Source organism: Meles meles, chromosome 9, assembly GCF_922984935.1.
Source record: "Meles meles chromosome 9, mMelMel3.1 paternal haplotype, whole genome shotgun sequence".
NCBI lineage: Eukaryota > Metazoa > Chordata > Mammalia > Carnivora > Mustelidae > Meles > Meles meles.
Genome location: NC_060074.1, coordinates 1,667,437 through 1,681,004, shown reverse-complemented (window position 1 = coordinate 1,681,004; position 13,568 = coordinate 1,667,437). Strand labels below are relative to the sequence as shown.

Sequence of the window (13,568 nt, the reverse complement as noted above, 5' to 3'; positions counted from 1 at the left end):
GTCAGGCTCTTCCCGCAGGAGATACGGGGATCTGCGCATAATACGGGCACACCCGTCTCAGCAGGGTGCTAGCCACTTAGAAAGGGTGTAGTTTAGGTGGAGTTCTGAGATTTCAAAATTGAGTCCAAGATTCTTCAACTAGTTTAACAGAGGTTGAAATCCAAAATCATGAATAAATATTGAATTTGGAACTATATATATGGAAACACTGAACAGAAAAATATTCGCAGCTAGTTTTTTCACGGTTAAGTAACATCAAAAAGAGTAAAAAAAAAATTCAGAAATGCAACAATGCAAAATCAGAAATTCTATCTGAAAATTAAATTCCCATAATGTGACCAAAATTTTTTGAAAAAAATTCAGATCCCAAATAAAAGAAGAAAAAATTATTGCCATTGGACTGTCTTGATAGTCTCACAGCGGGTACCCAACACCGCAGACACTAGCCAGTACTAGGTAACCCACATTTAAACATAAATGTCTTCTGGGAAGTTTTTGATTCACATGGTACTTCAGAACATACTGGTTTTCACCTATCAGTTCGTATAGTGCCTTACTTTTCCTTTATGACACTAAGCTAACCGAAGGCAGGAACCTGGTCATCTTCAACTTAACTGTTAATTAAGTAAGCAAACAGTTACTAGATGTTCTCTAACCCACATACGATATGTTATCACATAAAGTGAGTAATAAATGAGCTTTACTGAATGGGTTGGTGAGTTGTTCATTGGTGTGCAAAGAATGTACACATGAGTCCTGTGAATCTTTAATAATATTTTGTTTTCAAATTTTCAAGACTTCATGATATTCCAGTAAGCCACAGCTCAAATCACATTATCAAGTCCACCTCTTAAAGACTATCTACCAAGAAACCTTTTCTATTATTACTAGGCTGAAAAGGCTCTCAATTTTGAAAAGAGATGTTTACATAACACAGTTATTGCACCAGACACTTCCAGTGAAAGGAACCAAATTATAATGTCTCTCACCAGCAGAATTGAGGCCACTGTTTCATAACCGAATGATACTTGCTTATAAAGCTAAAATGTGTGTGGGCTGTAAGAAATGAAGTTAAAAGTAAAGTTCATTAATGCTTTTCCTTCTCTCCCCCCTTCCTTCCTTCCACTCTTAGGCCTCACCAGATGACCTAGAAACTTCGTCACGTAATTCTTCAGAATGTTTCTAACTTAACCAGAGATTATTTAATGAGTAAATATACAATTATTTATTTAAAATCATTTATTCTCAGCAAAATCAAACATATCATTGAGTTTACATAGAAATACAATTTTCAACCGGATCTTCATAAAAATGCACTGGAGAAATCAACGTTCATAATTAATGACCAATTGTGTACTATTTAGTCATGCCAGCAGCAGAACTGATTACCATTAAAAATGGTAAGGTAACGTATCTTACGTGTGCAAATACCATCTTAGTACTTTATGGTGTTACCATTGGTAATAAATGGCCACTAAATATATACCTATTACATAAAGCTTTTAAAGTACAATAAAAATACAAATTCTATCTGTTAAAAAAAGCCACTGATATGGCTTCTAAACATCCTCATTATACAAATTCCAAAATACTATATGACAAACAAACTTATAAAGATTCTTCTTTATGAAACATATGCCAACCTCTAACTAAGGTACAACTCAGCCGATAACAGAAACAAGTAAAGAGGCTTATGTCTACCATAGAACATTATGAAGATACGTACAAATACAATGTTGCATGAGCATTTTATGATTCTTCCCTAGTGAATATGTATCTTTAGCACTTGACAAAAATCCCCAGGAGTAAAAGAAAAAAATCTATTTTTGAGATCTATCCCTAATCTAAGCTCACATTTTCATTAATTTAATCTATTTTTCTTATGATGCAATGAGCCAAATTATAAATTTTAACCATAAATCCTTCTTGCACTGAATACCAATTAAAATCTGTTACATAATGGGCAAAGGTATAGAAAATTAACATTTTAAAAGGTTGGAGTTCATCAGCACATTATGAAAGAAAATTTCATTGTTCATGTTAACCCAAATTGAGAAGCCTCTTGATTTTTGTAAAAAATGAAATTTTGACTTCAACAAAAACAAATACTAATTAAAGTTGCTAAATAATACTGGTGATTCATAAAGAAAAATTGTTAGAGATTTTAAAGTATCAAAACTAATGGGGCATCACAAAATAACATTTGGTGAGAAAATGTTTATCAAAGAAGAAAATATGAAAATAATATTCAGTGAGAAAAAATATATTTGGTAAAGTAAATGTGGGTAATAGATTTTGCAACTGCAGACAACCGACATTCCATTTTTTTTAGAAAATATTAGATCAGATGATGTTTAGATGTTTAGCAATGTAACATATCTCATTAGAAATTAAATCTTAAGTGTTTTGTAATGAGCAAATTTTTGGCTTTTACCATTATCCTTACTTATGAAATAAATAAAAGACTTAGAGTATGACTGACTGTAATAGCTAACATTATTACTTTGCTTTTACTAATAAATAATTATTTGGCTTAATTATTATTGGAAATTATATTTTTGCTATTTTACCTGCTAAAAATGATCTGGCGGCATTATATTCAAAGTTTACATTTTGCCAATGATATGAAAAACATTTAATACATAAAATAACACCTGTCTAATGCATGGTAACATGCTTATTGGTCTGAATACAGAATATACTAAGTTTAGCACTGGTATATCTCAAGACTGAAAGTTATCATCAAGGTATGGCTTTTGGGAATGAATAATAAAGTAGCAGCCTGGAAAATGAACACAGATTTCAAGATGCTAATTATTCAGAACTCAGACACAAGGCAGATATTGGGATAATTTGTTCTTTGATTCTAAATTAATCTACAAGAGAAACAGAAAGGAACATGAAAGTATGATTTACTTTACAGTGACTTAATTTTAAAATAAACGTTATAGATCAATAGTGGAAGACATTTTACTAAAATAATTTGCAAAAAGTGAAGATCTTCAAAAACATATTGGACACAGACACTACCTGTCGTAAGGTACTAAGGAATGATCTATATGCATATAAAACAAATTTAACACAAATCTGGATCTCTTGTTCTTGACATCAGCACCTGCTGTCTAATGGGTCGAGACAAAATACTGTGCCTTCAAGGGTTAGTCCCATTTTGAACCCCTCCTGTAAAAGAGTAAAATCATTAAAATAAGAAATGCTCATGACAATAATAAAGATGATAATAATGACGATATTCATAAAGTATGAAGACTGAACAGTAGCTGAAATCTCTGTGCTCTCACCAGCTGAGGAATAAATCTTGGCTCATCCAATTTTTCTCAGTGTCTGTCTCAGGCATTTTAACTACAAATGTGTGAGGCTAGCATGCCCAAAAGACAAAAGAAAACAGAAATATAGGGAATTACGTGGTTGTAAGACCTAAATGTTTCTTTTTCAGTGAAGTCTATTCTGCCATTCTACCGTAGCTTAAATCTCCTCTAGTGGCTTTCAGGGCTAATACCCAGTTACATGTGAGTCAGACAGCGAGACCTCAGATGTGATGAAAAGTTCGAGAGCCCGAGGGTCTTTGCCTTCTCCTCCTGCTCAGCCCTGTCTAGGGCCTGGACAAAACTCCTAACAGTAAACCCGATGCGCCTCCCGTGGCGAACACAGAACCTCAGAGCACTTGGCCACAGAGAAAGCTTCCCCTACTGGGCCGGCTGTTGCTTGTAGCTGTAAGGTTGAGTCCCGCTCCCCCTGGCAGGGTTTAGAAGTTTCTGGAAGTTAAGCTGCCCCTGGTTTATTGAGAGCAAGCACACAAGCTTTTCCTCTTAAGATTTTTTTCCCTCCAACTTTTTGTTTCAGTTCCAGTGAGTTAAGGCCCATGTCGCATTCGTTTCCCGGGGCCCTGGTGATTCAGCACCCAGTGCTCATCCCAAGTGCGGAAGCCTTCCAGTTAAGAGCTGGTGGGAAAGTGTTCTGCTCTAAGTGGAGCTGCCTTCTGTTTTGCATTAGGTGAGGGCTCTCTCTGGCCTTAGCACCTCCTCCCTCCCCTCCCCCCCCCCAATGCAGGCCAGTGTGCAGAGTCAAAGCACCTGGAAGGCAGCCGGGGGAGCTGGGGGCTGCAGGCGGGCTCTCCCGGTAGAAGCACTGTGGCGCCTACCTTCATACTAAACGTCTCTCTCTCACTGACGGAACTGAAGTTTTGCTCAGGGAGGTCGTGCGTGGTGAGGGGCGGTCGGGGGACACATTAGGGGTGAGCGAGGAGTGAACAGCCTACTCCTGCCGGAAGTAAAATGTCCCCCAGAGAGGGGGCTGTGGTCCTCTGTCCTTTGAATCTTATTCCATTCCACTGGACCTACTCGTGTGCTAGCCAGCTGAGAATCCCTGTGCCTTCCCCCAAATCACAGGCACCTAAGGTCCTCATCACAAATCCAGCATCAACGTGATCGCAGAGAGGGAGGAAATACGACACTGCAAGCCAGGCCTGTTGGCTGTCAAAGCGCTCCTCCCTCGACCTACAGTGGGAGGACCCTGGGCCATGCCTCACCGCAAAGCTTGTTCAGAACTTCTTCCCAGAACTCAGAATACAAATTAGAGCCGGCTGAGTAAGAGTCAGAGTACCTACCTTTACTTTTTGAAAGCCTGTTCTTATCACCAGAAGAAATATTTTGTCATATCTATGCATATTATTTTAAACAGCTTTTAGAGAAGTCAATACTTAGAGCTAAAGATAGTGCAAATTAACTGTTTTGTATAAATATTTTATTTGGATATGTGAGGATCTGTGTGCTATGTCATCTGGCACAGTAGATAGATAGATAGGATATATATTGACTTGGAAAGCTTTGATACAGTGTTTAAACATTTTTCTCAGTTCATTCTGAAATGAAACCACAATCATTTCAACTGAAAACACTATCAGTGTGGTTTGTGTTTCAATGGCAGAATAGCAATCATAGTGAAATAGGGATCCATCACTATTTCAACAATAAAAAAAATGTAAATCATTTACAAGAATATCTCCATAATGATTTTTTTTTCCTCCATAGTGATTTTATAAGGATCCCTTTGGAGTCCCCTTTGATTAATTTAATTATCCGTATTAGTAGACACATAATATTATCTCGCTCCTTTTACTTTACTCCTAAGATAAAATTTCCCACCCAGTTTCTAACCTTTGCTCCTAGCTCTCATTTAGTAAATCACGACTTATTGATCAGTAAATCTTTCTTAGGTTTCCACACCTTGAATTTTAAAACTCTGGATGAAAATTAAGCTTTCTTTAACTTATATAGTGAAAGAAATTATTGTAAACTAGTATCATGCAAAACATAACTTTATTGTTAACAAAGTACTAATAATATGCTTTTTTAATGAAATATGTTGCCCACTGCACTGCCTTATTTTGAAATAGGGAGAAAAGCATGTCAAGGAAGGAAAAGTCAGTCTTCTGCAAGAATGTTCACATGTTGAGGTATGTCCTTTGATTCTCCTTTTTTTCTATCTCTAGGTTTTTTTTCAACAATTTTAATATTATTATAAAACCATATATATTATACACAAATTTCTTATGTATTTTAATGTGTCACATATATGTAATTTTCTTTATTCTTTTTAAAACTTAATGGAACAAACATTCCCTATTGGGTCCCCATAAAACTAATTTAATGATTACATAATCTATTAATTTCTTAAAAATTCAAGTATAGTTGATACACAATATTATATTAGTTTTGGGTGTATAACATAGTGACTCAATATTTATATACATTATGGTATGTCCCCACAGTAAGTGTAGTTACCACCTGTCACCATAAAAAGTTATCCTAATATCATTGACTATATTCCCTATACTTTTCATCCTTGTGATTTATTTACTTTGTAACTGGAAGTTTGTGCCTCTTAATATACTCTTTACTTCTCTTCCCTCTGGCAGCCACCAATCTATTATTTTTAATGTGATTTTAATGTTTTGAGTATTTTATAATTATGAATCAAGTTAACTAGAACCTTTTTCCCATAGAAATTTTCCCCATTTATAGCCATTTTCTTCTCTGAATAGATCGCATTAGAGTTTCTGATCTCAAAAAAAAAGTAAGTTTTATAATAATTACTCTCCATAGGAATGCTATGAACTGGCCCTGGCCCAGCAGTGAGTTAGAGGGCTTATCTCATCACACTTTCCCTTGCACTGGGGAAGAAAATAAAATAAATAAGTGAAATAAATAAAAAAAATTTAAAACTGAAATGTTTATTTTGCTTGATTAAAATAGCATATCCAGTTCCTTTGTATTTAATTTGCAGATTTCCTTTGCTTCGACTGAACATGTCCACAAGCATGTTAACAACTTGTGCTCTTTTGTGAGCTGCTGCTTTTTATATCTGATGGTTAAGTTTTCTAATTACTTGTCTACTTTATGTATATGTGATATATTTATATATTGTTAAAGAGAAAAGGAAAAAATTACAAAAAACTACAGATGATATAAAACTACATATTTTTTCTTTTCCTTACAGAAATTTCTTCCCAATTCAAAACTCTGATAAATATTAAATTGTACTGCAAACATTTTAAACTGATACTCTTTCTGAAATTTACTTGGATATTTGTTTTAAGTTACAGCTGTGCATTGATCTTCTACCAAAGTATTAACCAGCTGACTTAACACCCCTTTATGCAAAGTTCTTTCATCCTTCTTTCCACACTCTTTTTCAGATATATTAAATTATTATAACTTAGAAGGTCTACTTCTGGGCTGTCAATACTACTTTGCTGACTTGCCTGTCAGTGACATGTACCAGGAAGTTTAAATTATGTCAAGTTAAATAACCACATTATTGATTTCAAATAAATATTTAATTTTCTAACAGTTTATAATAAAATATGACTTCATATTTCTGCTTAAATCCTGACACACACAAGATACTTTTATAACTTCCTCTAAGTGAAAGAGAAAACCCAAATATCTCATTAGGCTCATTAACTCAATATTATTCCTACAACCCACTGTACTATACTGTTTTTACATTGTATACCAAGATAAACATAGTAGCCAGATATGTGCATTAGCTTAATTAGGCTAACAAGATTAATAACAAAAGTGGTCACGGACTTTAGATGAAGAAAATATTATTTTACTTTAGTTAAAGTGACCTTGCAAGTGAATCTTGAACTAAAAAAAAAAAAAAAAACAAAGCAAAACAAAATCAGACAAGCAATGAGGTGCACAATGCAATAGAGACTACACCACTGAAAAAACAACTTTAAAATACGGGTTATAAAACCTCTTTACACACAACATTCAGAAACATCCATATGAAACTGCTGTTTGAATATTTATTAAGTAAAGCATGCAAATATTAAGGGTTTAGCTTTACGGAGTTGTAAGTTGTTTAAAATTATTATGAAAATAATATACCAACCATCTCTGGCGCTACCCACCATGAAAGCAGAAAAGAATAAAAAAGACATTAAGAACATATTAGAAGTGGCAAAAACAAAAACAGAAGCAAAAATACCACAGCTTAACTTTATGTAACTAACACATCACTAAATCATTCCATAATAGCATCTCTCAAAGTTGGTTCCTACAAAAATCTGCAGATGTAGGTTTATTTTTAAAACTCTATTGAAAACTAAAAAACATTAATAGAAAAGCACTGTTCCTGATCTGCATAATGCTTGAGGACAAACAGCACCACATCCTTGCCCATGTTTCTGTTTGTTCTTATAAAAGCATTAGTCCCAAGTAGCACAAACCTAATTGGTAAAACTAATGAAAAAGAAAGGGGTTGACTTCATGTGAAATAAATAAAGTATTCTTGCCAAATATTCATCACTATCTGAGTGGAAGTTTTGTAATGTCTGAATACGGAAAAGAGGGAGAAAAATTGTACCAACAAACGGGTACCTGCTGAAATCAACAGAAGTTTGAATCACCCATCCTGCTGAAGTTCCCAGTTTGAATTTTAGTAGGTGTTGTAATTTTGCTTTTATTTAATTTATAATTTTTGAATTAATAGTTGAATAGAAGCTGTGAGGATAAGTTATTTATAACTTTCCAGTACATATTTAAGAAATGTTACAATTTAAGTCAATATAAAGGATTTAAAATAACTTTTTCATGTAAAAGAAAATTATCCATCACCCCACTTGAGAAATGCTGTTTTAACATATTCTTTGAAATCTTAAGGCATATGTTACTCAACTCTTAAGATGCACGCATTGTAATATCTGGAACAATAAGGAAATTCACATAATACCTAGAAAAGAAGACGACTGCTTCACAGCCGTGGTCCAAAATGAATGGAGGCGTATTTGTATTATCTTTCTAGGAAGGGGTGTCTCACCAGTGTTAGAAAGTCAGAATCACCATCACTTGTTTCGTCCGGGAAACGGAGCCCAGAGAATGAACCACCTAATAAACAGGAATGACTCCTTCTCCCCACTGCCTCTTCTCAATCAGCTTCCTATAATGGGTCTTTGCCTACATTCTACCATATAAATAGTCTTTTTGATAAAAATAGGATATAATAATTTCACCAACATGCAGAGGGCAAATATAAAGAGAAGGTTTCTTCCTGGTGCTTTTAAGACGACTTATTGATCAGGGCCCACTGTAAAAAGCTTTTAAAACCAGTATCTATAAACTCCCAGTACAAGTAAGAATTGAAAAACTGAAGAGGGAGAGAGAAGCGAAGACACAAGCGAGGACACTCCTGAAGAAGGTGTCGCTGGTGGCCGCTGTCCCAGACAGAGCCCGTGGGTTACCAACCACCGCTAATGCGCTTCTCTTCAAAGACACGGGTCTCACTCTCACAAAGGTCGCCCTTCATCTACCCAATCCCAATTTGAACTCCAGAGGCGAAACCTTGTAAACCTAGGACAACTGCCCTGTAATTGTTGGATTTCAAAGTCATGAACCATTAGAATCCATGTAATTTTGTATAATAAAAGAACCACCTTATTGCCTGGTAAATCGCACTATTAAACACAAAACACGATAAAAAACGTCCTTAGCATATGTAGGAATACTTTTAGGACTAAATGTATATTCCTATTTTCAAAGCAATTGTTTCAAGTAAGTTTTTATAGCGACGATAATTCAAGGAAAGGGAAATGCAGCATTTCCCGTGTCCCACACTAAAGAGAAAGAAACCACCCAGGGCCGATCTGTGGGAACAGTCACCTGCATCTCCTCCAGCTTCGACTGAATGTCCGGAGGGAAATCCCCCGCTCCGCAGTTAAACGGGTCAAACGGCTCTGCTCCAAACAGGTCCCGTTCTGAAAGCAGAGGACAGTTGGGTGAGTGGCCCCGCCGGCCGGAGCTGGGGCGAGGGCGGGCTCGGAAGCAGGACGCCAACCCCCCGGGGCCCCGCACACTCTCCACGAGGGCCGTTCCGAGCTCAGACGAGTCCAGCCCCGGCAAAGCAGCAAAGATCCATTTTGTGACCATATTCAGAAGCGGCCGGTGTCAAGCCATCGGTACCCAGACAGCTTTCTGCGCCCTTAAGACTTCTGCGGGCCACGCTCACTGCGGGCCAAGCTCACCTGAAGTGACCCCGCGAGGACGCCTGCCCGATCCCGAAGCAGTTAAGTCCTCCCCAGTGAGCGCGGCACTCACCGAGAGTGCCCAGTGCACGGCCCGAGCCTCCGCACCATGGTGGCCAGGGAAGCGACCGAGGGACCGAGGCGGACGGGTGACTACTTCCGCTCACGGACCGCTAACTTAACCCCACAATTACGTAGAGAAAACTTAAGGCACATTGTGTCATGTACTAAGAAACTGTATCACCTTCCTAAATAAACACAACGGGACAGGTTCTTTAAAAACATCTCCCATCCCAGAAACAAATTTCTTTTTAAAAATAGCAATAATGGATACATTATTGTATCCAATATATGTATCTGTCACATATATTCTCAAGTATTCATTTTTTGGTTAAGATACTAAAGAAGTATCAAAGTTAAAAATCGATGTTTGTAATTGATAAAACTACGGCCTATTATTTAAAAATTTAAAAATTATGAAATTCCATTCTTCTGAGTCAATTCCAATGCAGCCTTAATGGACACAATTTTTTAAAATTATATAGGTGTGTGAGAATTTATAATATATTAAGAAATACTATATCCTCAAAAGTCAATGCTATATAAGAGGTAATATTTATGTTCCTTGAGTTTTACCATATCCTCTAAACCAATCCCTGACCCTCATAATAAAAGACTCTTGCTTTTTTAGCCATAACTGTTTTTTTCCCAAATTCATGAATTAAATAAGCAAAAATTTTTTATAAGTTCCTGGTGCTGGTAAGTATTAAGTATTATATAAATGAGAGGGACATATACTTTATCATCTAAATAAAGACACTTTTAATTCTAAAAGGAATGCTACCAAGTTACACCAGGAAAAAAGGTATAAACCAGAACTGTCCTAAACAAGTGGGCATTTATTGTTACCTTATATAAAAATATTGATATCCACACGAATAGGTGTTGCCTATGGGTGTGGTATGGGTGTGGCTGTTGTTACTATTGTTGTTACTTTCCTCAGTCTCAGGCGGCTTGGGCAATAAACCAGAACTTGGAGAACAAAGGAACTTTCCTTTGGAAGGGTGCCTGGATTACCACTGTACCACAAGCCCAACCAACAATGTTTTACACACGATAGATGTTTGTGAAAAGAAATGAAATGATGAAATAAGTAAACAAACAAAGAGAAAGGAAGTAATGAAAAGGAAGTGGAGCTGATGCAGAGAAACAGAGATTTTCATTCCAGGCGTGTCTCAGCTCATTGTGCTTTGCTTTACAGTGCTTCACAGAGAGGTGGTGTTTTACAAATTAAAAAGGTTTGTGGCAATTCGGTATCAAGTCAGTCTGTCTGTACCATTTTTCCTACAGCATCTGCTATGAAGATAGATAGATACAGTGTAGGGGCATCTAGAATCCCATGTATCCATCCATCCATCCATCCATCCATCCATCCATATCTTTCATTATGTTTGTTAAGTTTTGGCACTCAGGGTCGTTAGATATTTAAAAATACAGCAAGGTGTTACTTCAGTTTCTCATTAAAAAATCTTTAAAACCACTGGAGCATCTTTGCCCAGATTTTCCAAAGGCAATCAAATTTATCAATTCTAAAACAGAATGCATTTTTCATCTTTTCTACTTCCAGTTTTCCCTGTTAACAACATTCAGTCTAAAATCCTGAATCATAATTGATTATGAACTCTCAATCGCCATCCTGATATACTATTCCTTCTAAATATTTTCGAATCGATTTGCTCTTCTCAATTTATATTTTGACTTGGATTAAAATCCTCTTTTGTAGCTACATCTCTGTAATTTATATTTCGAATTCCAGATTGTAATCCAGGTCTAGCACACACGCTATACAAATGCCCGTTGGATTAAATAATGAATGAGTAAACCGGTGGTCATCCAAGGAATTAAAAAAATAGTAAAGGAAGAGATGTGGGACACTCATAAAGACAAAGAAATGCCCCATTACGGTATCAGGATATTGGAAACATTTGCTAAAAATACACTATGGCATATATATTATAGATTATTTCCTGAAAAAAATATTTGCATTGGCAGAAAATTTATTCACAGGAATTTAAATATATATTTCAATTTATGTAAAAGTACAGACATATTTTTATAAACTGATTTTTAAAGTTTCTAATGTTACTACTTTGCATTTACAAATTAATTCTGTAAAATTTACTGAAGATCTAACATGTGTAATATCTTTTGGTAAGTTCCACAGAGGGAAACAAATAAAGACCCTGACATATTTTAAGTCCAAGCTAAAACTTCAGAGTTATATCGAAAACCTCTTAATGTGAACCAGAGAGAACGCAATAAAGCATAGTATGTAAAACTCTCTTTTCTTCAGTTTCCCTTTGGACATAATGACTGAGCACAGCCATCGGGAGCTATTCCTTACATTTCTGTGACGGGGCACAGACCAAATACAATCACGACATTGAAAATGAGCATCTGTTGGATGTTTTCTAATTCATCAGGAATAGAGTTTTATGTTCCTTCCAAACGTGCAGAAGGTAAAGCAGAGAAGTGATGGTGTGCATAGTATGAGAGATATCCAGAGAGAACACTTCCATGGGATTAATAAATAAACAAGTCATGGAATTCAGATCTTTATACATTTAAGAATATTCATATACTCTATGATAACAAAAAATTGATTGTTTTTTAAACGATAATGAAAAATTTAAACTGAGCTCTACTAAGCATGTCAAAATATTAAAATAATTACCACCAAGTTGTCTTTAACCATTAAAACATTTAAAAGTATTGGGGCGCCTGGGTGGCTCAGTGGGTTAAAGCCTCTGCCTTCGGCTCAGGTCATGATCCCAGAGTCCTGGGATCGAGCCCTGCATGGGGCTCTTTGCACCGCAGGGAGCCTGCTTCCTTCTCTCTCTGCCTGCCTCTCTGCCTAGTTGTAATTGCTGTCAAATAAATAAACGATTAAAAAAATTTTAAAAGTATAACCCAAATAAAATATGATTAAATGCTTTGTATTGAAATAAATAACCCTATACCAAAATATCATTTTTCATAAAACAGTTTCAAATGCTAAGTGATGTGATCAGTAGATACTCTGAATTATAAAGTTAAATATGATTAGCTGATCTGGCACAATGAAATATAATTCTTTGGTAATTAACATTTTGAGTGAAATTAAGATATGTAATTTTACATAAAGTGTCAATGAAACATCTAAAATGTACACAAATATAGCTAAGGAGATTGCTTTGGTTAGAAATCTTACTGATCTCAGTAGCTCTGCTGGGTACCGGTGGCGGCTGTGTGCCGTTGCGAGTAGGGGTTGAAGACGTGTGTGATACCGGAGAAAACGGTACCATGTCGAAGATGTCAGTGGAGGGGGACTTGGGTGTCCCGGTGCCTGCCTGCAAATGAAAATAATGTGAATTACGGCAGGGTTTCAGGTAAACACACTATAATGCTAAGTATTTCATACGCATAGAGAACACGTATAAACAACAACAAATTCAGTTGAATCATATGAACTTGCCATTTCCTAGATCAAACGCTGGCAATTCCATATGATTTAACCAGTCACACCACATGTCCATTGCAAGAAAGCACCAGAAAATTTCTGCGACGATGACCTTCAGGATGACGGCAAGTACGGTGACAGTACTACCGCAGGCGCAGACGCAAAAGATGTCGGACCTTTCTGTCCGTCTAGAAACAACTGCCATTGGTATCAGAGAAATGAAAATACTAGAAGCTATATAAAAACATGATTTCAGTAATACATTCTCCGTAAGCTGGAAACAGAAATAACTGAACAGAAGTAATGTACCTTCTTAACTATGACATTCAAATGCAATTGAGAGCAACTTAAAAATTTTGCGGAGTATAAGTTAATTTGTATTTATGACTACAATGACAGCCAACTATTGTATTCACTGCGGTGCCTTTTATTCGTGGGTAAGAGTTCATTCAGTTTTCTATGATAAATATCTACCTTGTGAAATAATCACTAAATATACCACCAAAATCGTTAAGTTAT

At 36.0% G+C, this 13,568-nt stretch overlaps 1 protein-coding gene across 11 annotated transcripts in view; it reads right to left on the bottom strand.

Annotated features, from left to right (window-relative positions):
* Window positions 1–1,230: 1,230 nt before the first annotated feature.
* Window positions 1,231–13,568, bottom strand: part of GULP1 (GULP PTB domain containing engulfment adaptor 1) — a 260,500-nt gene continuing 248,162 nt past the window's right edge. For 8 of the 11 annotated variants that reach the window (XM_046018769.1, XM_046018773.1, XM_046018775.1 and 5 more), the window contains 3 exons: window positions 12,801–12,939; window positions 9,189–9,283; window positions 1,231–3,180 (listed from right to left, as the gene is read on the bottom strand). In XM_046018769.1, coding sequence (XP_045874725.1) covers window positions 3,109–3,180; window positions 9,189–9,283; window positions 12,801–12,939 — 306 coding nt within the window. In that variant the 3' untranslated portion in view covers window positions 1,231–3,108. Of the gene's footprint in view, window positions 3,181–7,422; window positions 7,434–9,188; window positions 9,284–12,800; window positions 12,940–13,568 lie in introns of all 11 variants that reach the window. The other 3 variants (XM_046018774.1, XM_046018776.1, XM_046018779.1) reach the window with 1 other exon arrangement.